Raw genomic sequence first — 26313 nt, 5'->3', positions numbered from 1 at the left:
ATGAGAATACTTATTAAATCATGGATTCCTCAGTGTCTGCGGATTCTCAGGTTACCTCGCAGGTTATTCCATGGGTGCAACAGGCTTCTTGCATCTCAGATTATTTCACATTATGATTCTATAAACCAATGTAAAAAGGAACAACCGGAATATTTCAATTTTGCAAATGATGTCTTGGATCAGTGGTCACAACTGGAAAAGGTAGTATTTTTCTTTTACTTCATAGATAATGGAACAAATGTCAGGAGATACAAATCAGTTTTGTGGATGGATACTGGACAGTATTAGCTGTGGAGTAGAATGTAGAAATATAGGTATGACTTTAAGAGACTAGTTGCCAGGGATGATTTTTAGTCTGGAGTTATTTTGGATAGAAATTAAACTTTTTAAGGTTTGTCTTCTTATTTTAACATCTTCTGTTGTGTTCTAGGATGGAAAACGACATGCAAATCCAGCTTTTTGGTGGGTAAATGATGAAGGAGAGGAGGTGAAGTGGAGCTTTGAAGAGTTGGGATTTCTGTCTAGGAAAGCAGCTAATATACTTTCTGAGATATGTGGTTTACAGAGAGGAGACAGAGTTATAGCAGTTCTGCCCCGTGTTCCTGAATGGTGGCTACTGAATATAGCCTGTATGCGGACAGGTGAGTAACCTTACTGATCTCTTAGGAGCAAAAAGAAAATAAATGAAACATACAAAAAATATGCAGAATTATTTGGTTTTTAAAAAAATATGATAGAGAATACGCTGCTGTGTCGTGTACAGTTCAGCTTTCGCATAGAAGGAGAATTGCAGCACCCACACAGGAACCAGAGCAACTTTGTACTGTACACTGAACAGGCACAGCACAGTTCAATGGCATCCTCGGTTGAAGCCAGCAAAGCTTAGGTTACAATCTAAAGCCAGATTTGACCAGATATATCAGTGGTGTAGACAACTTCAGTGCAGTAAGCTATATGACTAGGCTAGTTAATAATTCAATACAATATTTTTTTTCTCTGCTGTTACAGTTTTGCAGATTCTTAGGGAGAGTTTGACCCGTTGCATTTTTAGACTGCTAAACATCCATGATATAACAATTTAGCATCAAAAAGGGCATGATCAAGTATTTTTATCCCACTTTTAAATGCTATGATTCTTGCAGGTTGTAATTGGTTTAAGACTCAGGGAATGCAGTTCTGTTGTATCCAGGATTTTCTGGACTATGATGTGGGAGTATGTCAGTGCCTCATTTTCCCAGGTGTAAAATTTGGTAGACACCTCCGAAGGTGCAAGGAGACAAATTGCTCTGTAGGTCAAGTCTATTGAAATCCTTGGGAAATGGAGGCATAGAAATGTACTAAATAGATATTTTTTTCCCCCTCTGAAAATGCAGTTTCAGTCATGCCGTACTTAGTATCGAAACTTACGTTGTTCACATCACAAAATTAATCCAAGCTTGAGGTATTCGTTGACTGAGCAGTGTAAGGTACCTGACCTCACTCTATTTATCTTCTATCAGAGGTATTAATTACTTACTGAAATGAATAATGGCTTTATTCCAGATGTAAATATAATCTAACTGATGGCCTTATTTGTATATTTAATTAAGGGGGTGATAAACTCAACACTTCCTTCCTGAGTTACAAAGCATGAAGGAAGTGCTCAGAACCTCTCGAAATCAAGATCTTACTCATGATCTGGATACCTTTAATATGGATGAACACCACTGTGGGAGAGTTTGTGGTCTTTCAGAGCCACGTGAGCCCAGGTCATTCCTAGGCCACAAATTCACTCAGGCTCTGCCTTCAAATATGAGTTATACTTTATTCCTATTTCTTAACGAATAAGGAGCTCAGCTTTTCTGTGGCTGGGGTCACATCCTCTGAACATAACAAAGAGAAATTGTCAATTTTCTAAATTGTTTGTTGCCTTTCTTCCAGGAATTGTCTTTATTCCAGGAACATCCCAATTAACAGCCAAAGACATCTTATACCGACTCCAGGCTTCAAAGGCCAAGTGTATCATTACCAATGACACACTGGCACCTGCGGTGGAATCTGTCACGCCTGACTGCCAGTTTCTGAAAAACAAATTAATTGTAGCCAAAGAGGGCAGAGATGGGTGGCTGAACCTCAAAGAACTGTTTGCGTGAGTATCCAGCTGTTTTACCATCATCTCTGTAAGGTAAAGGAGGCTCTATCAGTCAGATGGCATTGCTGAGTTTGGGGATTAATTTCCAAAATACAAATTATTCACATTTTTGCATCCTTCTGCCAACTTACTGTAATTGCTGCGTTAAGTACAAGTTCCAACACGCTTTTGAGGACAGTATTCAGGTCTTTCAGCTCTCCTCACTCAGCAGCCTGCTAGCTGTTAAAAGTTCTCTGCTTCTACTATGGTCACAAGACAAGCGCATGGAGTACTAAACCTGCAGGTGTTTTGATCCTGACTTCCAGAGCTCAGCCTACTGCCCCTTGAATTCCATGAGAAGATACCCGCTGCCAGCTTTTGGTGCTCACCTAACATGGCATCGGTTATTTCTTCTCTTGACTATATAGCCCAGAAAATCTGAATTGTCCATCAGTCTCTAGAAGATAAATGGTATAATACATGTCTAAGACTACCTTACCTGGCTTAATAGCCTGAATATGGAGCCCATTGACTTCAGACTGGGGGACAGGATGTGTTGAGGCAGAAGGAGTTTTTGCAGCTGCCTGCCATTCTGTGTAACGAGTACCTTGAGTGCCCTTGCAAAATAGTTGTAGATGAAGTCGCTGGAATATGCTGTAGGTACTCACATCTTGAAAGTTATGGCATGCAGAGCACACTTGTGACTGCTGCAATGTGCTCTCTAACTCTTCCCTGTGATATCTGATGCGATCTGTTTATTTAGTAAGATCATATAGTTTGGGGGCATCTTCCTGCTTACTACCAAAACCTTAAAAATACTGTTTCCATCACAGAAAACTACATGTAGTAACTGTCGTATACTGTTTCTTCTGAAGGGTAACGGCTGATGACCATGAATGTGTCAAGACGAGGAGTCAAGACCCAATGCTGATCTATTTTACTAGTGGAAGTACAGGTTCTCCAAAAATGGTGGTGCAGTCACACAGCAGTTATGGCATTGGATTTGCAACCAGTGGCAGGTAAGCCTTGCAGTTTCTCCCAGTGACTTGATTAAGTGACGTGATCGCAATTAAATCAAAAATGTGACTATAAAAAGTCCAGTAAACGCAGGCGTTTCATACGTGTAGGATCTTGCTTTTTTCTCACCTTTCCCCTCTCATGGTGAAACCCCCATTATTAAAAGCCTCTTGAAGACTCAGCTGAGATCATCAAACTCAGTATTCTGTCACTCAGAGTAGCAATAAGGATTGCTTCCTTAGAGCAAAACCAAATAAAGTTGAGTGCTTTAGCATTATGTAAACCTTCCTTGAGAACCAAAGCAAACTTAGACCGTAGACTGTTATACCTTAAAGTTACAGTTCTGCTTTAATCCGTTGCTCGGTACTGAATTGCTTTCATTGAGCGACTTTTATTTATGCTTCCCAAGGAGTGAGAAATTTCGTGAAAAACAAAGGATACATTTCCCAAGGCATTCTGACTTGGAAGTTGGTGGCATAGTCCATAGAAGTAACTTTCATGGAGAGAGAAGCTATGATTTAGCCACTGACTCTAACCCAGAAGGTGGGGAAAGGCTACTCCAGATGATCTGTTCTGGGTTTGACCTAGATCCACATTTTGCAGCTCAAGCCAAGGATGCTTTACGCTGTCCAGGAGAAAAGCAAACACTGGAAATGTTAAACAGGAGGGAATGAAGGGAGATAAAAGAATGTTTAAGATTCTTTTCAACCCTAATAATAAAGAACCCCCCTTGCTGACACCACATCTTCTAATGAAAGCCTCCTGCCCTTTCCTTTAATTAGGCTGTCGCCTGCACCTGAGCCTCTCATGCTCTATGAAACTTTTTTTCCTGCCTTTGCTTTATCATCAGGCACTGGATGAACTTGACTCCTTCAGATGTAATGTGGAATACCTCCGATACTGGCTGGGTAAAGTCAGCTTGGAGCAGTGTTTTTGCACCATGGATCTGTGGATCATGTGTCTTTGTACACAATATGCCACAGTTTAAACCAGCAGTTATTGCAGAGGTGAGTGTAACGTTTTATACTGTTTTATTTCCATTTAGCATAAATGAAGCAAACAAGCTGGGCTCCAGTGGATGGGTACCCATTGCTCTGTAGCAGCAGCCATAGAACTTTCACATCCTAAGCAACCTCTCTTTGGTGCCCGGTAAGCTACAGTGTAAAAGAGATGTGGTGAAGGATGCAGGATGAAAAGGAGTCAGGATCACAGCTGTCTTGTCCCATATTTAGCCTAAAATTCACTTCAGGTATGGTCTTTGGGCTCACAGTGAGCATGGTCTGGAGTGTGGCATAGATATGAATCAGGGCCTTGTTTTCCTGAATTTTCAGTGAGTTTCCAGAATGCCTATTCTTCCTTTTTGCCATTTCACAAAAGCACTCAGCTGGCCTGTTCTCCTAAATGTTGGCCTCTTGTGTGGAGAGGAAACCCAGACTTTCCCAAGAGTAAAATTGGAAAAGCTTTGTTCTGGTTCATTGTCATTTAATCTTGAGCCTGGGACACAGTCACCTTGGGAAACAGAAAACGGTCTTAATGACCACTGAGAGTAGTAGAGTTCCATTTCATTTTCACGAATGATTTTTGTTGGACAAAGTACTATATTTTCTACAGCAGTAAGACTGACCTGGTTACAGCCACTTTGCAGCCAGGAGTCATAGTCACTAATCCATAGTCTGTCTCTGCATTGAATGCCTGTTGCATTTCTTGGTTTTCATGGTGCAGGCGTTTGAGCACGTGAGTTGTGTTAGCCACCTACACATTTACAAGGCCCATCATTGCATTTTCTTTTCACGAAAATAAATTTCTGGTTTTCTAGACTCTCTCAAGATACCCCATCACTGTCTTTTGCACCGCTCCCACTGCCTACCGAATGCTGGTCCAACATGATTTGAGCAGGTACTGTCTGCAGGGGTAGCAGGGAGCGGCTGGGATATAATGCTCAGTCAGGGCTGGATGTTTCATTCCTTATGTTGCTCTTTTTGGTTTTTAACGAAATGAAATTAGTAAAATTTGCTCTTGGAAAAGAAAGTTTTGTTCTGAAATATGAGAATAACTCGTCTCACCTTAGGCCGTTCAGGCTTCAGGAATGGGTCTTTGAAAAGACAGCACAGAGGAAACACGTGAGACTTTTTTAAAGCTGTCACTTCCTCTGAATTTATGTTTCACAGTTAATTTAAAGGTTTCAGGTAGCACCGGATCAGGGAATTACTGGAGTACAGTGGAGTTGTTCCCATATACTTGAGAATGAAGTGAGCAGCTGGAGAACTCCCACATGCTGAGAGTTATTTGCGGCTGTCTCCACCAGTTTGTAACACTGTAAAATACTGAGCTTACAAGAAGCAGTCAGTGTGATTTGTAAGGAGTTTTCACATCTTCAGTGAAGTACTTACTCTTCTCACTTTGGTCTTCCATCCTGACAAAAGCCAACCCTCCTTCAACAGGCTCTGTGGCCTATTCAGCCTTACTTTTGCTCTAGAAAATTCTTAGTATCGTAATTGATCTTGAGTGTTGGCACATAACTCAGCTTTCCGTGAAAATCTGATCTCCTAAGAAAACACCTTTGTTCACTCTTTTTCCAGTAAGAAACGACCTACTTCCAGTAATGGAAATAAACCACATTGTCCTCAGTGGTTAAAAGAAGCAATCTAGGAGTCTGACCCAGGACTGGGTAACAGGTTGATTATTGTCATTTCCAAAGTAGTTTGTGAATTTTTAGGCACGCTTCTTTGAAAGATGGGGGAGGCCCAGTTAAGACCATTTATTGCTCCTTTCTAAAGTTAAGAAAATTCTTTCATTTGCTGTTCCTCTCAAGCTACAAGTTCACGAGTCTGAAACATTGTGTATCTGGAGGGGAACCACTCAATCCTGAAGTGATGGCAAAGTGGAAAATCCAGACAGGGCTGGATATCTATGAAGGTTATGGCCAGACTGAAACAGTACGTTTGCATTTATTCTTGCAATATACCCTTTCAAAGGCAATAATACTAGAGGCACGATGCACTTGATAAATCAATGGAAAGGCTATATATAATTATCATAATATAGTTCCAAAATCAATTAGCTGCGTATTTTAATGCTTAATGGAAATACTATGACTTAAGGGTTCAGTCCATTCCAAAAAAACATGCCAGAGGTTACCTCTGATCAAATAACTTGTGATAGGTCCCTCCATCTTCTTTACTTAGAAGGAAAAAACCAAAAACAATTTGCTCTGGGTATTAATTTGGCCGGTCTGAGGTTATAATGAAAACTAATAAATCTGTTCGCATCCCAGACTTCTCCTTAAGTGAACGTTAACGAAGCTATTAAGAGTCAGATGTCAGGCATTCTCTCCTCTTGCCCCTGATATGGTCCAAAATTGATTGTCCCAGTACTGAAATAAGATCTGTAATAATTTGACATCTGCTGTCTTGCACATTCAAGTGTTTGCAGAAGAATGCACTGGTTCTGACTGAGCACAGGCAACCTCGTTCCACAAGGCTGATCTGAAATGCTTCTGAACACCTCTCTGATGTGCTGGAGAACCACAGCGCTTTAGTGCTGATCAGCCCTTGTAACGACAGTCATGCAGATGTGACATATGCCCGATGCAAAGAATAATAAAGTCTACAAGATGTTGCACAAATTAAAAAAAAAAAATCTATTATGCAGGTGACGATATGTGCCAATATGAAAGGAATGAAAATTAAACCTGGCTCTTTGGGAAAAGCTGTTCCACCTTATGATGTGCAGGTATGTCACATCTGAGCTCAGCTGCAGCTGTGGATACATGAGTGAGGGAATTGTCCCTTCTCTGTCCTGCGCTGTGCAGGCATTTCACGGAGGTAATCAGAGTGATAATGCTGTATACTTTCTGCAGATCATAGATGAACATGGGGCTATTCTGCCTAGAGGGGAAGAAGGCAACATTGCTGTCCGAGTTCAACCGAAGAGACCATTCTGTATGTTCTCTGAGTACCTGGTAAGTCTGAGTTGGTCTGTGTCTGCTGAGACCCAGGGCAAGGATGCGTTGGCCTACCAAGATGCTGAGTTATAGTACACGCTGAAGAAAACACTAGTATCAGGCAAACGTATTCTCCATTGCTTTTGAACTATAATGCTGAATAAGCTTTGGGGAGCCTATTTATGTGTTTAATCCTCATCTGAACCCCTATAGTATTTGGATATTTGTGGCATCCACAAATAACAACTTGCACAGAGTAATTCCTCATTATATGATAAAAAAATTAATTTACTTCAATACCATCACTTCAGTTATTCATGATGTCTTCTGTTGTCAAGGTGTTTTCCTGTGTGATCTAGACCTGATAAATGGTTGTAGGTAATGAAGTTTTTTCCTGTAGGTCACCTCATTTGTGTTTTGGTCTTAAAGGTTAGGGATGAAAAGTTTCCGTTGACAGATTATTGTGATAACCCCCTGCGATGATAAATCATTTATCTGAAGAAGGGTTTATGCATTGCAGTAATTTGCTGTGACTGATGAGCATTTTGATACAGCACACTGTTTTTTCTCTAGAATATGAATCTAGATATGCACAAATGCCTTTTTCCACCTCTCATGTATTTCCATCACAGGCCTGCTGATTAACCTGGCTGGTTTTTTTAATTGAAGGCATAAAATAATATTGACCGTACTCATTTTGAGAGCAACTTAAAAAATTGTCTTGATAAATTTTAGCACCGCTGCAAATTTCAGTAACAATCAGATGCATTTTTTGAAATGTTTGTTGTCAGGATAATCCACAAAAAACTGCTGCCTCTATATGTGGAAATTTTTATGTCACTGGGGACAGAGGGATTATGGATGAAGAAGGATACGTCTGGTTTGTTGGAAGAGCTGATGATATAATTAATTCTGCCGGGTAAGTCAGTTGCTTTTAGATTTGCTCATTTTCCTGTTAATGCTTCTCTGTTTTACTGCAAAATTCACTCTGGAATGACCAATTGAAGGGCTAGTTTGCTGCGGCTGTCATATCTGCATTTTCTCCTAGGTATCGTATTGGCCCATTTGAAGTTGAAAGTGCATTAATTCAACACCCTGCAGTCTTGGAGTCGGCTGTTGTCAGCAGTCCTGATCCGATTCGAGGGGAGGTAAAAAGGAAAAAAAAAAAGGAAAAAGAAAAAAAAGGGAAAAAAAAAAAAGATATAGGAAGAAATGCACTTTATTCTAAGCCTCAAGTTCGCTATGTGTACTAAGTGTCCTTGGAATATGTTGCAGATTGTTGAAGTTAAAATGGGTTAAAAAAACTTAAAACCATACAAATCTTAGAATTTCAGAATTATTTCCCTTTTTGCGGGGTTTGATGTAGAAAAAACAGTTTGGCTCTTCAGATTTATTGTGGTTTCTTTTCGTATGAGAAATGGAATTTGGATTATTTCTTTTTGTCACTAAGCACATGGTGGCAGTGATATCCATAGTGTTTAGTTTTTCTTTTTATGTTTTTCAACTGTGGAACATTTCTTTGAGGCCCAGGGCAAGATTTCCAGCTGTCTTTTTTCTGTTCTACAACTTTTTGAAAGTTTAGCAGTGTATAAAGTTAAGAACAGAAAAGAGGGAGAAAAAGAGCAAAAGGTCCTGTGCTGCATCGTATGTCCTTCATAACGTTGCGTTCAGTACAAAATAGCAGATCAGAAGGGAAACTAAAGACAAAAATCAAACTTTTGCATTTCTGAGTTTTGATACTCAGTTATAACAGTGGATGTATCCCTTCATTCCTGTGTCTGGAAGCTAACACAGGCCCTTAACTTTTGTGTCACAGGTAGTCAAAGCCTTTGTTGTTTTAACACCTGCTTTTGTGTCACACGATCATGAAAAACTAATTCATGAGCTTCAACAACATGTCAAGAAGGTGACTGCACCTTACAAGTATCCAAGGAAGGTAAGTACACCACAAAAAGCAGGATTTTCAGCTGTGTCAAAAATTGAACAGGTTTTGTCATGCTTTTTTTTGACTGTATTCTGACAAACTCTCCAAACTCGGTGACGTGAAATAAGACAACGCAACTGGTAAATTACAGGCTCTACTGCAGCTGTATCCTTGGGTTCTGTATGTGCTAGAAAGGACCCAAAAGGAAGCAATGGTACCTTATCTCAACCAGAGTCCAGTCTTCCTTTCCCGAAATGCTAGAGGTTTCACAGCAACTCAAACGGACAAAGTCATTCAGCTCTACCAATTCCTGTCTTGAGCTCTGTTCAGACACTCAGCCACAGTAAAGGGGAAATTCTTGCTGGCATTGGAGTGGTTGGAATCCACCCCTTGCAACAAGGAAAGACATCAGTAACTCCCTGTCCTGGCGGGGAAACGCACAGCTCTTCCAGACTGCAGCACTCGCCTCTGCGTGGAGTGCCCGTGCAGTCAGCCAAGCTGTGTATAAAGGAATTGCACTGCCCCAGGCTCTGCAGCTTCCCTTCTTTTTACCCCAGCCATAATAAAAATGTATCTTTTCTTGCATCTGGGAGATTAATCAGAATGAATTTGGCTAAAAGCAAGAAATTTTGCCTTCCAGATGGAATTTGTTCAAGCCCTGCCAAAGACGGCTACTGGGAAAATCCAGAGAAAGGTTCTAAGAAACAAAGAGTGGGGGAAAGCATAAGATGATCTGGGACCTCGGAAGAGAAAATACCTATCATCCATAGCACAACACGCTTTGCAAGTGATCATGACCCAGAGCACTCGGAGAACTCCTGGAAGAACAAGCTATGAACAAAAAAGAAAAGAGAGAATGCTTGTATAGCATGTGGATGTGTGGTGTTAGAACCGCTTTTGCCATCAACACACAAATTTACAGAAAAATGAGGAAAAGAAGACAGAAGAGTTTTTTTTCTGAAATTAGTGTAAACAGCAGCTTCCTTAAAAAAATAAATAAATGTCTAACCACAGCATTTTGATAATTACAAATAAATGATAAATTAATAAAAAATATTTTACTTGAAGTAGGTATCATCAGTTAAGTGATATTCTCTCTTCGACATCTCTCACTGTAACATTCCCAAATCCTTTCTGGATGGAAGGAGGAAGGAGTATTCTTTAACTACTTTTCCTCATCTTGATGAATTTGTGTTCTACTGAAATGGTTACAGTGGGAGGAAAGAGAAGATACAAAGTGCTTTAGGTTAAGGTACAAGTGATGGAGTTAACGATGGTGTAAATGATTACAAGAAAAAAAGGTCAATCCATAGAAAGAATTGTGCTGCCTCGTCTGTTTTGTGCTATGTCCTGTTCTCATTACTTCAAAAAAGGAAAGCGGTAAAGTGGAAAGGGCTTCACCTCAAATCCTTTTTGACAGTGTCCCCAGGTTTCACTTCTCCAGATAAAGGCTAATCTTTACAGTGTCTCGTTTGGGAAACACACGTTGCGAAAACTGAATTTGAACCGGTGAAGAGGATCTACCCGAGGCAGCTCTCAATCCATACCGCCCACAGCAAACAGGTCAGGAAAACACTCTTGTTTGCCATCACTGTGTCTTTTCCTCAGTTTTCTTACTTCATTTTTCACCTCTGGGCTTGCGGGTGGAAAAGTACTAAAAACTATCAAATGTTCTCACATTTTGCATAGGTTTTTGTAGACCACCAGGGAATCCTGGATTTAAAATGTTTTTCTTCTTCCAGCCTTGATCTTGAACGTCATTCCTGAATGTTCTTAGACTTCTTTTGTCTTTACAGGCTATTGTGTAGATTTTGTCATTGCAATGCTCTGAAATCTGTAGATTGCAGCTAAATCATAGAAATAGAGCAGGCTGAAAAATGAGGAATATCTTACTATGCATTTAAAAAAGAGTATTCAGAATTATTAGGCTTTTCCGTGAAAGGAAGTGGATCCATTGTTTTTTAACATTAACAGTGGAGGCCGTAAAGACAGACTGATAAAATGAAAAGCTTGGTATTTTTACTGACACTTCTTTCCTTAAGTAAGAGAAAATAATTAAAATGAAAGTGTATCTCAGGTTATGACATAAAATACTGTTTATTAGCATACATTTTTTTATGCAGTGTTTAGCAGATATTTAAAAGACCATTTTTCACCAGTAAAATTTTTTCAGATCAATTTTTTACAGAGTGTTGAATTAAAGTGTAAGCACCATCTACATAAGTTTCTGCTCAATAATCCTGATTCTGAAGTGGGTGGCACTTAATTTTACATCCGCATGATTCTTTCTTGGGAGCAAATTATGTCCTATATAGGATTATTTACTGCCGGTCAGTATTTCTCTTCCACAGTCTCCACTTAGCATGGAGGAGACTGTGAATTACTGTTGGCTTTGACGATGTATCTGTTGTGGGGGGAAAATATGCATGTAGGGGTTTTTATGCTGCAGATATCACTGAAATGATTGAGTTGTGCACGTTCCAGATATATTAATTCATTCACCTAAAAGGCAGATAAAATATTACTGTAACATCTCCTGCTAAGGAATAAGGAAATAATTCTACTGTTAAATAAGTTACTTTTTCGTGGGGAATAAAATTTGACCAAAACTGAGATCTGTGGATCAGAGATGTAAGGATAAGAGGTTGCGGTTGAAGACACGGGAGGAGGTAAATCAATACAAGAATACAAGAACATGTCAAGAATCTGTAAGGAACACTAGAGCTACAGATGAGGTAGTACAGATCAGTACAGTGCATTAAGTCCTCAAAAATCTGGTGGTGAAAAATATAGGAAAGCAGGATGAGGACCTTCATGTTTAATTGAACTGTTAAAAATGTCAGCTTCACTGTGCCTAGCCTGAGTGACTTCAGTTGATACATAATTCATCAATTTATAACTGAATTGTCTTTGGATAACCAAGATTTGTTTCTTTTTCTTTTTTTCTTTGTTTTGTTGTTGCAGGATTCATAGCAACAATTGCACTAATTTTCTACAGCATCTACACACGTTCTTTTCTGCCATGAAGTTGTCGTTTAAATTACGGACTCTAAAATCCTTATGGACTCTGAAGCCTTCTAACAGGTCTTTCCATGGACACGGCAGGCTGCTTGCTGCTGATGTATATTCACAGTACGAGTCCATCAGGAGGGGTGAACAGGAAATACCACAGTACTTTAACTTTGCGAGCGATGTGCTGGACAAATGGGCTGAGATGGAGAAGGCAGGTATCTCGTGTTGTGCAGATGAGCTACTTTTGATTTTGATTTAACCTCAAATGGCTGTGCTCATTCCTTCTGCATACCAGAATGTTAGTAAGTCACATCATAAAAATAGTTAACGTAAGAATAACATTGTTTACCAGGGAAAATTCTCTCGCAAATGTTTAATTACATTCCTCCAAAGTGGATTTGTCCAGATGGCCTGTAGGGACCACTTAAGTCCCCTCTTCATGAGCAAAGAAAGAGTCCTGGGATACCCCACTGTCTTGTTTATTTCGTCCTCTGCCTTTGCTGCTCCCATTAAATAGTGTTCCACAACTGCATCCAGAGTCTCAGGTGTGTTATGTGAAGTATTCACAGTACCCGTTATCTTGTAAGAGTATTAATGCTTGTCACAAGGCTTAAATAGAAATAGGATCCAGACTAGGATTTGAGTCTGGAGATGTTTAATCTGGTAAACATTTCAGGATCAGAAGAGGAGAATTTACTGGGGATATCTCTTGGCCCATAACAAGTTTTAATCCACTAAGGAGAAGGGAAAAATAATAGCTTATATGACAGTTGTGAAGTACACAATCCTTCCATAACTCGCAGATATTTCTGCCTTGTAATTTCTTGGCCTTTCAGAATAAAATGTTTTGGTTTTAAATCCCTGTGTTTTGTAGGCTGGAAAGAGACCATCAAACCCTGCCTTTTGGTGGATAGATGGAAAAGGAGAAGAAGTGAAGTGGAGCTTTGAGGAGCTGGGGTTCCTGTCACGGAAAGTGGCCAATGTGCTGACTGAAGTGTGTGGACTGCAAAAGGGGGACAGAATTGTTGTGATCCTGCCGCGAATCCCAGAATGGTGGCTGGTGAACGTGGCTTGTATGCGAGCAGGTCAGTGTGCATATCTGAGACCGGTAAAACTGCTTAATGCAATTGGTTGAGAGGATCAAGAATCTGAATGGTTTATAAAGGAGAAGTAATATAATAATGTAGCGAGTGGCCTAGCTGCCAATTATGCAGGCAGTCCTGCGGGGTTTGCACTAGGTGCCGTGGAACGGGTGGCCTGTACAGCAGGGATGGAGGTGACAGAAGGTAGGGAAAAGCCATGGGAGTTACCCGACAGGTCCACGTTTCATTCCTTACAGGAGAGCACAAGCAATTACATTACTTCACTAGAACTGTTTGGCTTGGGAGTGACAGGGCAAATTCGTATCAGAAGTCAGTTTGGGAAGAATTAATAGTTTAGGTTCTTAGAAAAGAATCAGATGTAAAAAATGTCATCCCAAACTAACTTTATTGCTCTTCTAGGAATTGTCTTAATTCCAGGAATATCCCTATTATCACCCAAAGACATATTATATCGACTTCAGGCGTCCAAGGCCAAGTGCATTGTTACCAATGACACACTGGCTCCTGCCGTGGACTCTGTGGCATCCGAGTGTCAGTTTCTGCAAACCAAGCTAATGGTGTCCAAAGGCAGTAGGGAGGGATGGCTGAACTTCACTGACCTCTACAAGTGAGTATGAGTTCGGGACACTGCAGTCGTGATGCTGAAAGCAGACCTGTTGTCCACAAGTTCTCATTTACAAGTTTTTGTCGACTACAAATACTCATCAAATGCCAACATTAAGTTGTTAAGCATGGCTGCTCGATTGCTGATCCCCATCCGAGTTGTTTAATAGCAGTGGTCTTGTTCTGGGAAGTTTCTGTCCTTTTCTTATTAGGGGGAAGTCTGTCTTTGAGGAAGGTGTAACTCCATGTTACTTTAGTCTAACGTAGTGAAAAGCTTCTGTGAAGCTTGTTTGGGGTAGGAGATGTGCAGTATACTTCATTATATTCTGAACCCTGTGAAAAGTAACCATTAAAGTCATGACTGTATTCTCTGTTTTAAAGAAACCAATCTGCTGATCATTCCTGCATCAAAACAAGGATTCAAGATTCAATGACTATCTTCTTTACCAGTGGAACCACAGGTTTTCCAAAGATGACTGAACATTCCCAGGGAAGTCTTGGTTTCAGACCCCTTTTAAGTGAAAGGTATGAGAGTTTTGAACCTACTTTAACGTAGGATAATTGAAGTTGCATTGTAGAACTGATGAAAAATTGCTGAAAAAGAGATACCAATGTACGGCTCCCTCTGAAATTGCCCTAGAAACTCCAGCAGATGTCTAGGCCGGTGGGATCACCCCCAGTGTTTCCATTTTTCAGTTAATATCTCTTGCCCTTTTCCTTAGAGTAGTTCACAGCTCAGCCATCAGCTGGGAGTACTTTAGCACAAAGAACTAAGAGTTACCATGATGTTTGGACTGCAAAATCTTTGTGACGTGTAGGTGAACGGAGACAGCGTTTGTTGGTTGCGCAGATCATCTTGGTCCCTCTGCAAGTTTAGAACCGAAATGTCTAGTGTCCAACAAATCATCCATTAATGCTGCTGCTCCAGTTCTCTCTTCCTACGTAAGGGAAAGTCATTTTATGGAAATTCAGACTCCTCTCTTTCTCTCATGCTGTCCTATGTTGTGATCAACATCATACATGTATGATATACATATGTGTGTATATACATGTATGCATTTACACAAGTTAGATGCACTTCTACCCTACGAGCTAGCTCATACATAAACTTATTCAAAGTGCGCTGCGCCCATGTATCTTGTCAGAAATCTTGGACTTGTTGGGATATTTTGTTTTATTTGCTTGTGATTTGTCTCAAGGCTTTTTAAAGTGAAAAAATTTCATTATCTTTCTGTTCATTTTTTTCTGGTGTATCAGGTACTGGTTGGACTTGACTCCCTCGGATGTGATCTGGAGCACAGCAGACACGGGATGGATACTAGGTGCACTGACATCTGTTTTTGATCCCTGGGTTTTTGGGTCATGCGTCTTTATACATAGGCTACCACGGATTGAATCAGCAGACATCCTAAATGTAAGGAAAAACTCATGGCGTTATGTTAATCTTCAGAAAAGGCACAAAAATTAGTTTTTAATAGCATCTGTAGATTTCATGAGGGTTGTGTCCATAGTTGTGTTTCAGATGCTGTATCTATCGCCTAAAGCCCCTGTATGTGTTTTTTACGTACGCAGAAGAGGCCAAACCTGTGGTTCATTTATACAGTTTGCTCATAGCTGGTGAGCACATGAATGGAAATCATCCAAAAGCAGCAATAATTGCTTGCCTTTTGGTCTAGTGACTGTGGAAGTAATATCAGGTGAAACCAAAGCATTTCTCTGCCTACACTGGCCAAGGTGAAAGTGAAAACATCCCTATAATGTGAACAGAAAGAGGCGTATCCTGCCCTTGTTCCAGGGTGGGCAGTCTGGGGGTCATGTAGACTTGTTAGCAGGGGATTTTGTCCTAACAAATATACTGCGAATCTCTGCATATTTTGCCAGCTGTAGGAGGGTTCCTTACCTAACAGAGCGTGTCTGGTGCTTTTACATAGAAAGGAGAGGTACATTTGTCACCTATATCACCTGTTCACTGTACATTCACGAGGCATTTTTTTGTCTGAGTTTCATCTTGTTTAACTCGCTAGACTCTCTGCAGATTCCCCATTGACACACTGGTTGGTGCTCCAACGTTGTTCCGCATGCTGGTGCAAAATGATCTCTCCAGGTACCTCAGGAAGTTATTTACTACTGTTTAATTGACCCTAACTAAACTTTAGTGGTCTCCTAGATCTAGAAGCTTCACCCAAGATAGAGTAGTAATTTAGTTTAAAATATCCTTCATAAAAAGACTTTCACACAAAATTTATGAATTTTGCTGAGTTTCATGATCAAACACTGAGGAACTTGATGTTTTCCCTTGGGAATTTGAGACTTTCACTACTAACTTCTGACCAAATGCCTGAGGATGTGAAACTGAGCACCTCTTAAATTCTTTATCGTAATTTACAATTACCATGATAATTATCAGTGCTCTGGGAAGGGCCAAAGGCAGTGTCAACATAGCTGTGATTTGTGGCAGTTGTACATCATCCCCTGCTCCACCATCATCCTCTGCCTGCCGCCGTTCTTTCGTCCCATCTTGCCCTTTCTCACTCAGGCTGTTGCAGAGTCAGCGCTCGAGGCCCTGGCTCAGCAAATCGCTCAGTGGTTGCTTATAGGCATGGCCTGAAATCCCAACTGACTTCAGCAAAAATTTTACTCTACTTTTCATGTGTGTTTAACTCTGACTACTACTACTCGTATGTACAGTGTTGAGCACAGGCTGATGTCCTTGCTGTATCAGGAGCTGAAGGATCGCAAATCCTCTGATTTTCTCCCTTCATGGGACTGACTCTCCCATTAAACAGCTCTCTGGTATTATTTCCCTAGAGTTGCATGCTCCTTATCTTGCTTAATAGATTGAAGTGGTGCCCCTCTTGTTTTTTAACTGCCTGTGAAGCTATAAATTCATGAACCTGAAGCACTGCTTGAGTGGAGGGGAGCCACTCAACCCAGAAGTCATGGAGCAGTGGAAAAGAGCAACTGGGCTGGACATCCATGAAGTATATGGCCAGACTGAAACGGTACAGCAATTTTCTTTTAAATCTTAGTAATTCCTTTTTGCTTTATGATATTTTGATATTTGTTTTCAAGGAACACAACCTGATTCTTCCTTCAGATTTCTGTGAAATTTTCAGTAATCCTCTTCCCTGATAAACTGTGAGGGATACCCTTCCATGGCTCTCCTCACAAAACCATCCAGAAACACGGATTGGTGGGAGGAGATGTGCTCTAATATTTCCATAAATGTCCTTAAGCAAGTTCCAAATGACAGTGACGGGCAAGAGGACAGAGTCTGAATCAAAGGAACAAGACTGGTAGGCAGAGGACTGAGTTCTTCGCAAATAAAGGAAAAGGATTCTTTCAGGGAGTTTCTTGATTTTGTTTCTCTGTGCCATGCAGCACTGACAGATACCATCCTATCACTCTCAATTGCTTACTTTGGAATTCTAGAAAGTACGTTTAATGAATTGAATGTAAATATAGAAGTTTTCTATTGCAAAACTTTATTTTGATTTTTACAGGGAATAATCTGCTGTGTTTCTAAAGGAATGAAGATTAAACCTGGATTAATGGGGAAGGGAGTTCCCCTTTATGATGTGCAGGTTTGTTGGCGGCTCTTTAGTCTCTTTCTTAGTGGTTTTTTGGTTGGTTGGTTTGGGGTTTGGGATCTTTTTCCCCATTGAACTAAACTACGTGTTGTTTTTCATTCTAGATCATAGACAAAAATGCTAATATTCTGCCTCCAGGACAACAGGGGGAAATTGCTGTCCGAAGCAAACCTCTAAGACCACTTGGTTTATTCTCTGAATATGTAGTAAGTACTTTAATTTATTCCTCACCACCACTAATCTCAAAATCTCTCCAATTGTGTAATAGTTCAAAAAGCTGGATATATTTCACAAGTTTATTATTTATTACCACAGTAATTTCTTTGCTTGGATTGGTGGATGTTAGAAAAGAAAAGAGAAGATTTTGCTCAAGATCAAGTTAGGTGTTTTTTTTTAAATAACCAAAATGGTTTTGGTTTTAAACCTATTTTATTTTATAGCAATATCAGTACAATTCTTGAACATTCTTGACTGAAAAATTAAGTTCCAGTGCATTTAGCATTATGTGCGTTATAGCATAATGTATAGCTAAAGCATGCTCGAATTCTGAAGTACTGTTTGTAAATCACTTTGAGGATAACCCAAAGAAAACCGCAGAAAGTGAACGTGGGGATTTTTATGTCACTGGAGACAAAGGGACTATGGATGAAGATGGATATATTCAGTTTTTTGGGAGAGATGATGACATCATCATTTCCTCAGGGTTAGTCTGCATGCTTCCTCTCTAAATCTATCATTGTATAATCTTAAGTGTTGTGTTCCTGATGAGTGTCTGATGTGATAGGCATTTGACGAATGTGTTTGCCTTTTGACTTAGGAATACTTACTTTTATTATTAGCTTTTTATTATTATTATTAGACTTACAGTATCATCTTGGTGATGTCAGTGGCGTCTCTGTGTCTGTTTCCCCTGCAACATCTCATTTGTTTCAACAAAGAGTGAAGACTTCTATTGGCAGAGGAGGGATTTTAATCTTGTTAGTTTTTTGACTGAAATTGAAGGACGTTTGGATCAAACAGGCAGAGCACTGAAACGTTTTAAACACATGGAAGTGAAACAGTTTGCTGTTGCATGATGTGGTAACATGAGGTGGCATCAGCTGGTTCTGCAGACCCCAACTGTCAGGGTGGGATGGATGGAGGAGAAAGGAGAGGTGGGGATGTGTCCACAGCCCCAGCAGTCCTCTACCACATGACCACCATGAAATGCTCCTATCTTCTAACACAGCCAGCTTTCCCATTCTGCCTAAAGTTTCTATAGTTGCTTTGGTTTGGTTTTAGTTTGGTATGGCAATTAAAAAAACATTTGGTACTGGTTTTCCAGTTCATGACACCAAATCCTACATTTTCCTCTCCTCGCCTAGATACCGCATTGGGCCGTTTGAAGTAGAGAGTGCCCTGATAGAGCACCCAGCAGTAGCAGAAACAGCTGTTGTCAGCAGCCCTGATCCCCTCAGAGGAGAGGTAATGATGCCGAACAGTGGCGGGGGAAGCAATGGTTTTGTTTAAATATATAACTATATAAAGAAGTTCCTACCTTACTGAGTGATGTATAGATCTAAGGCAGTCATGGATAATCTTACTTGGGGTGACAGGCAAAATCCCTTCCCATTTACATGCCTCTGTTCTTAGTTTCTTTTCATCCCAAAATGGTCTTGTCTGTGTAGTTTGTCACTGATGTTTACTTTCCCCATGCTGTTAAGCCCTTGTCTATACACTGAAATTGTCTTTTCTGGCTCTCCTGGTGTAGTCATACTTATACCGTAACTGTCCTGGCATTAAACTTGGGCTACACATAGAGAGAAAGCACAACCCTCTGCGGGGATGACGTGGGGCTACTGTCCTTAGTATGAACTTCAGAGAGAAACAGGATGTCCCTCAGCTTCAGAGAGAACTCTGCAGAGACACTTCTTATTACTCCTTCTTGTGGTTGATCGGAATGGTTGAACTCGATGATCCTGGAGATCTTTTCCAACCTAGTGATTCTGTGATTCTTCTTGACTCGCACTGAGAAAACAGAGCAAATGCTCTCACTTTGGAATGAGCGCAGGAAAACTATGCTTTCAGGTTTCCCTTCTGCACATACATATTTCACAATAGTTTCTTAAACTGCGCTGGTTTCTCTGTTCCTCTCTTGTGTGTCATGACTGAGCAGTACGTGCTCACTTGGAACCTGTATATCAGCTCTTAGAATAAGCTGGCGTCTGGCCACTTTTGTTGACCTTACCTTACAGGTTGTGAAAGCATTTGTGGTCCTGTCCCCTGCCTTTTCTTCCAGTGACTTGGAGAGCTTAACCTGTGACTTGCAGGACCATGTGAAGAAAACAACTGCTCCGTATAAATATCCTAGAAAGGTAAATGCTTCTGAAGAGACACTTCACTGGAACAGCTGCCCAGGGAGGTGGTTGAGTTGCCTTCCCTGGAGGTGTTTAAGGAATGGGTGGATGAAGTGCTGAGGGACATGGTTTAGGGAGTGTTAGGAATGGTTGGACTCGATGATCCAGTGGGTCCTTTCCAACCTGGTGATTCTGTGATTCTGTGATTCAAACCAGGGCATCCTTCCATCAGTCCCAGGAGAATTATGATTTGGATTTTCATGATTCACCTGAAAGCGACAGTCGTAAGGATCCAGCTAGAGCACTGGCTCCAGAAAATCTTTCCTAAATAGCGTTAGTTTAGATTGTTTTTCATGTATTTGTGTGAAGTGTTTGATTAAACCTCTTGAAAATTCCTAGGCTTCGTATGATATCATAATCACATCTGCATGTTCTAAGTCAGAATCATAATCAAATTCTCCTTTTTGTGTTTAACCTCAAGCAGGGTATCAATCTGGTGACTTTAGGGTAGGATCTCCCTGAATCTGAATAGGTTTTTTTTCCACTGGTCCTCACAGTTCGTATATAGGAGGAAAGCCCAGGACGATGCACCTGGTGTTTCTCAGTAATCACAACAGTGCAGTGGAAGAGCTACTAGCAGTGCTTTACGTGTGCAGAACTCATAGGAGCTAAGGACCATTAAAGATGTCCTTAGTTTTATCTCAATACCGTCCCTTTTGTCACTCATCTCTGAACTCTGATACCATTTAGGTATTTGTCTGCTGTTACAGCACTCGGTTTGTTTAGCTGGAAAGCAGCTACACAGATGCTCGGCCGTCTGGGCAGGCAAAGAAATTGCTTTACAAGTGGCACAATGTGCTGCCTTGATTTGGCTTGGACTTGATCCTTTAGGCAAGCAGTTCTTACTGGTGGGAGTCCCCTTTGTTTTCCACATATGTTGAAAGGCAGTCTTGGAAAACCAACTCTGTAGAACGTGCTACATTGTTTTCTGTCTTTTTTTTTTTTTGTTTAGGTGGAATTTGTCCAAGAGCTGCCAAAGACAGTCACTGGGAAGATCAAGAGGAATGAATTAAGAAACAAAGAGTGGGGAAGGGCGTAGCATTGTTTGGAATTTAACAGAACTTCTTTCATTCCATTAACACTATAGAAGTTTCTCTAATATAACTGCCCTTTTCTGATCTATTTTTGTTAAATGCCTGAACATTAAAAACTGTAGATAGCACCAAGAGATGATGTTTACACCTGCTTGCAAAGCTTCTGATGTCAGAACCATGGTTTCAGTTCCTGAAGCCTTGCTTGGAAAGGGAGCAAACCATAGAATTCCATTCTAGTCCTAAATGTCCACAGGTTCATCAGAATTTGACTGGTGACCCATATGTTCTGGGTAGCATCCGAGATGAATGGAGATTGCTGGTATCTTATCTAGCTCCAAGCTGCAGAAAAGGCAGGCATGGATTTGAGGGGTTCAAATGCTCTGTCCTTTAATGCAGCGTGTTTAAACTGAATGCAGCCTTCCTATCATTTACTGATGATGGAAAGACTCCTCTGTATTGATACCACCATATGACCTTCATAAACCTTTCTAGTTTAATATAGGATTTGTTGACAAGCAGTGCTAACTTCTCCCATGCTTTATCCGCAAATACATTCTCATACTGAAGTGGCTTCATTGCTCACCTTATATTCTGATCTTCACACACAATAGACAAAATTCCTGTACCACTTCTGATGGTCTTTAAAACAAATTTTGCTGTTGGGCAGATGACACAGTAAATGTTTGCTACAGGACCAGTCTATTTCAGCACCCACTTAGAAGTGAAACCAGTGAAAACCCTTGATCTGCTTTGGATAAGCACATCTCTGTTTAACATTTAGCTCTTAGCTTTGTGGAGAAGCTCGTGTGGTAGCGCACACTCTTACTTCTTACAGTTGCACATGCAATAGTGGGCCAGCCTTTAAGGCTATATCAGTTCTTAGCTGTTAATCCTCAGGTTATTTCAATTCATGCACTCAAAGAAAACTTCACTTTCTGATGTGAATTTTCATTATTTGACAAAACCATCTCCAGCCTTGAACTCCTCTTCTGTTCATTAAATAAGCAGAAATCGCTCGAGAACAACAGCATCTTTAGCCAGGAAGGAGGGTCTTCTACAGCTGTATCTCACTGCCTGTATTTCTGTGTCTACAGCAGCTGTAAAGCGAGATTTGGAGAACTCTGATTTTGAAAAAGTACAGTGTTTTGTTTCTTGAGACTAAATATTTTGCTTATGTCAATGAAACAATTTCTGTTCTAGCAAATGTTGAAATGAAAGGGATTGTCAATAAACACAATGTTTACTTCATTCCTTTTCACAGTAGCTTCACTTTTTGTCACGCTCCTTAGTATTTCACAAAGATTTCAGAACACTTTTCACTAGTTTACTCCTAAGGCTTCCAGGAGCATTAGATTACATGATTATAAAACTAATCATTAATTTCTTGAATGTACTTCTTTGGGCGTGTGACTTGTCGCTGCCTCAAGCTCTTTTCTGTACCCAGTTCAGTTTCCTTTAGAAGCTTTATACTCCTGGGCCTCCCGGGGGTCTATATCTTCTAGCTTTTAAAAACAACAAAAAGTGGACAAAACAACAAAAAGTCTGCAAAAAATTGAATGACAAACAAGAGTACAAACTGGAATTCAGAGCCCCTGGAAACTTGTCCTTGTCCCTGCAGTTTGCTGTTCAGGCACTTAAACTCCACTAATGCCCAAGGACTGGGAGGTCGATTTTCCCCCCACCCCCCAATCAAATACAATTACCTAAAATCAAGCAACTGAACTCAGAGTTGGGGAAGTTCAGAGCCTAAAAAGAAAAAAAAATGTCTGAATGAAACTGCCACACTGAAGACAAGAGTTTTACCACTAATTTCGGTGGGATTATGACTCTTGACTCTGTAAATTCTAGTGTGGCTTGTTAGAATAATTTGCTCTAGAGTTCAACGCCAGAACTGTAACCTCTGATGATCCCTTGCCCAGCTGACCTTGGAATCTGGGCTTCTACTGTGCTCTGGTACCCAGTTTTTTTGCATGAGTGGGCTGGGATCAAAGTCAAGCAGTCTGCCAGGTTATTTATACCACGTGCGGAGGCAGCGGTCTGAGGTGCTCTGTGCCACACTGCAGCAACCTTTTAGCATTGATATTCAATTTGCTTTTCTGTCTCACGTTCAAGGTAGGTGGTTTATTTCAACCTCCTCCTCCTGCCCAGGATCAGAGAATCACCAATGCGTTTCCCCTGATCTATGCAGGATGATTTCAGAGGCACAGGCTTGCAGCTACAAGCAGTTGAAGGCAAAATACATCTGTCTAGTGCACGGCTTTCTGCACCAGAAAAAGTATTCTGTATCAAATACATCTTGATGCATTATTTTCTGAGAGTTTTGCCTCTCATCCAAAGCCTGTGAAAGGAATACGGTGACTTTGGTATGGATGATCTCCATTTGTGTTCTGAGACTCTCTGGACTTTGGCCTCATGCTTCAGGACTTAATCAGCCCTTTCTTTTCGTGTATTATGTGTATTTAGAATGGGCCACACAGCAGCAAACTGTTCTAAAGACAGCAAACAAAAAAAAAATCTATTATTTTTCATTTATAAGGCTTGTTTCTTTCTTTTGAAGTTTTTTAACGTAGTTTTTAATGAAATCTTTCATTTCAGCTGGGGAAAGGAAACGTGTACCCTCTTCAAGGTTTTCCCCTTATTGGTCATATAATATTTTCTGGTTTGGGTTAGTGGCCAGATGGAGGACTCGCAGTTTTATTGCAGAAAGATTCAAAATCCCCATTTTTGTTGGTAGGATGAGAACCACATGTAGGTGTCCCCTTCTTTTGATGTCACATCTCTCGTCTTCAAACCATGAGCCAGGAGTAGGACTCTCAATGCAAGGTTGTGAGCGTTTGGCCTGATTTAAACTGTGAGGCATGTTATTAGACCTAGTAAAAGACTACTAAACTATTACACTGAAGGCCATTTTGAAATAGGTTTGAACAGAAGACTCCATCTTTTGCTTTAACAAACGCTCTGAGGTAAATGAAATCAGAATTGAGGTTATAGTCAGTATGTGAGAAATAATTCTTCTCATGTATTTTGCGATTATACATTAAGGGAAACTAGTAAGTTGCAGAAGTTCATAGTATGTGCTTAATGTTGTGTGTATACATATATACTGTGTATGTGCATATATATAATGTGTATGTATTTTGGCACATAAAATTGCTCTGCTTGTGTTAGTGAAAAAAAGTTAATATTTAGTTCTATGTCTAGAAAGCCTTAATACGTTTCCAGAATGTGTTTGGAGCTTGGTCTTGCATATTTGCTGGGTGGTGATTTTTGTGACTTTGTGTGCGTTATTTTAGCCAGTCCATTGAGCAGGAGCATTTTATAAGTGATCTACAACTTCGGTTTGTCTCCCACAATAGAAAAAGTTGGAATAATGCTGTAATGAAAAACAGAGCAGCCATTAGGTGAGTTTGGATTTAGTTATTCATAAAGCTTTTCAGATTGTTGTTGTAAAGCCAGTTATTATAAAATCTGAGTCTTAATAGTCCCAATGTAAGAATAAAAACGAACACAATTTATAAATTAAATGGATGCGAGTGCGGGAAAGATTCGTCATTAAAAAGGTCAGTTGGAGAAGGGGTAATTTGCCAAGTTTGGCGATCACATTCAAGCGTTAGGTTTAAGATGTAGGCATAAGATATAGACTCACCATTAGTGTCTAAGCTTCCATCAGCTGTGGCAAAGCAACAGAGTCCAGCAGCTGCTCCGTTCCTAGGGGATTCCTTTACAGTCAGGAAATCCAAAAGAATGTTATCTTCACGCACAATATCACAGGCTTCTAGTGAGTCTAGAAAATTAAATCCCCCATGACAGCAAAAAGTTTATTTAATGTGACTCTACCAGAAGAAAAGTGAACAAAATTTGGTTGTGGTGAAATCTGGCTGCAGCAGGATCTGTCTGCCAAGGAGCCCGTGCTCCACACAGCTCCGTGCTCTCAAGTGAGGTTCCTCTTGAGGGAGGGAGGCTGTGGGCACCACAGTCCTCTGCTTTTTAGGGCCTCTGTGAGTGCCACGCATTTTGGACAAATGAGGTCAATTGGAGAAGGTAACAAACTTTGCCTCTTTAATTTGGATATTTACACTTACTTCCAAGTGGGTGATGCAGCATGCGGATACGTGTCCAAAACATGTTTATCTCAGCCTTTCCTTTCTAGGTATCTCGTTGGGCTGCTTGAAGTAGAGAGGGAGTGCCCTGATGGATGGTCCATCAGGAGCTGAAACGGGTGCTGCCAGCAGCCAGGACCTCTTCAGGAGAGAGGTAAGGACATTGCTACTAGGAGCTACATAAAACATCTAATGTATGTGTGGATCGGGATGTAGCTATGTCTATGATGGAAATCTTGGCTTGTATGAACATTGTGAAAAAGTAGGCTGGTATTTTCAAATGCATTTGAGGAGATGAAGAGGCATTTAACTCGATTTCAGAAAAATTAGGGGCACCTTGGCCTATCTGAGGCTCTGGCAATGGCTTCTCTGAATCTCAGTGAGTTCCTGTTCCTTGAAGCAATGTTCCCTAGCTATTCTTCTTAAGAAGGCCATTAAGCAATTGTCACCTCTGTCCTTGAACACTGTGAGCACATGCAGTGGCTGCCCAGACACCAGTAAAAAATTCCTGTCTGCTGGGAACACCACTATGCTCTCTACGAGTAGTTTTAAGGCCCTTTTGTGGAGCTCAACAAGCGATAAAAACCAGAAAGTTGTCCAGCGTCTGGCTGGGAAACTTCTATTTCCACTGGCTTGAAAGAAATTCAATTGTAGAAAATTGCGTTATTCATCTTAGTCTTTGTATTGAACATTATTCATCAAGTGAGTGATTGCTGAGTGTTGCCTTACTCCCGCTCTCTCCTTTAGGTGGTAAAAGCTTTTATTGTTCTGTCTCCTGAATTTACATCTCATAATGCTGAAATACTAATTCTTCAACATGTGGAAAAAAGTTACTGTGCCTTACAAATACCCAGGAAAGGTGGTTATCGGTGAGTTCTGAATATACAAGTCCTTCCTGCCAATGTACCCTAAAATTAAAACTCCTCTAATCAGACTTAACAACCATGCTAGAAATATGATCGAGTTATATTTTGGAATAGTAGAAATTTGCTTTTTTTTTTTTCTCCTGGAACCTCTTTTAATCAGGTCTTGAAATGTAACATTGAAAATCTTACCTCATCCTGACTGTATAAGTAAACACTTCTTAGCTGAACATCACAGGCCTATCCCAACAGGCTCTGATGCTGTCTTCTTACATTGAAACTACAGATGAACCTCTATTAGATTTCACTGTGATTACGTACAGGAAAATGAAATGTTCCTTCACCTAATCGAATTGTGTCTATGAGCATAAATTCATCCTAATTATTTTAAACTAATCAGATTTTATAAATTAAATACAGTTGTAAAATATTAAATATATTTCTTGACATTTGAAGGACTAACTGAAGAGAGGAAGATAATGCTTGGATGTCAGACTAACAGAGGATTTGAATACTCTAGAGTGGGCGAAAGCCTCAGCTGGCAACGATCGATAGGCTGTTGGGTTCCTCGGCAGAGTTATCACGGTTTGCATTCCTCCCAGGTTATCAGGCTTAAAG

At 40.4% G+C, this 26313-nt stretch overlaps 2 protein-coding genes across 4 annotated transcripts in view; both read left to right on the top strand.

The window, feature by feature from the left end:
* On the top strand, positions 1 to 9935 carry LOC104063782 (acyl-coenzyme A synthetase ACSM3, mitochondrial). The gene is made up of 13 exons (XM_009566044.2): positions 1 to 201; positions 431 to 641; positions 1921 to 2128; positions 2986 to 3129; positions 3978 to 4134; positions 4944 to 5023; positions 5940 to 6063; positions 6779 to 6859; positions 6987 to 7088; positions 7862 to 7989; positions 8119 to 8218; positions 8887 to 9006; positions 9635 to 9935. Exons 1-13 carry the CDS (start codon positions 1 to 3, stop codon positions 9719 to 9721), a joined length of 1743 nt encoding a protein of 580 aa, XP_009564339.2. The 3' UTR covers positions 9722 to 9935.
* Positions 9936 to 10343: 408 nt separating this feature from the next.
* The window catches only part of LOC104063781 (acyl-coenzyme A synthetase ACSM4, mitochondrial), a 17808-nt gene continuing 1838 nt past the window's right edge, over positions 10344 to 26313 (top strand). Inside the window, exons 1-15 of one of the 3 annotated variants that reach the window (XM_009566043.2) lie at positions 10347 to 10557; positions 11959 to 12217; positions 12881 to 13091; positions 13509 to 13716; positions 14094 to 14237; positions 14970 to 15126; positions 15737 to 15816; positions 16591 to 16714; positions 17216 to 17296; positions 17407 to 17508; positions 17878 to 18005; positions 18667 to 18766; positions 19537 to 19656; positions 20651 to 22844; positions 24883 to 24986. In XM_009566043.2, the coding sequence (XP_009564338.2) occupies positions 12017 to 12217; positions 12881 to 13091; positions 13509 to 13716; positions 14094 to 14237; positions 14970 to 15126; positions 15737 to 15816; positions 16591 to 16714; positions 17216 to 17296; positions 17407 to 17508; positions 17878 to 18005; positions 18667 to 18766; positions 19537 to 19656; positions 20651 to 20737 (1743 nt within the window). In that variant the 5' untranslated portion in view covers positions 10347 to 10557; positions 11959 to 12016 and the 3' untranslated portion in view covers positions 20738 to 22844; positions 24883 to 24986. Of the gene's footprint in view, positions 10558 to 11958; positions 12218 to 12880; positions 13092 to 13508; positions 13717 to 14093; positions 14238 to 14969; positions 15127 to 15736; positions 15817 to 16590; positions 16715 to 17215; positions 17297 to 17406; positions 17509 to 17877; positions 18006 to 18666; positions 18767 to 19536; positions 19657 to 20650; positions 22845 to 24882; positions 24987 to 26313 lie in introns of those variants that run through there. The other 2 variants (XM_054080365.1, XM_054080364.1) reach the window with 2 other exon arrangements.

This window comes from Cuculus canorus, chromosome 15 (assembly GCF_017976375.1).
Source record: "Cuculus canorus isolate bCucCan1 chromosome 15, bCucCan1.pri, whole genome shotgun sequence".
Taxonomy (NCBI): Eukaryota; Metazoa; Chordata; class Aves; order Cuculiformes; family Cuculidae; genus Cuculus; species Cuculus canorus.
The sequence above is the reverse complement of the archived record's forward strand: the minus strand, read 5'-3'. Positions and strand labels throughout refer to the sequence as shown.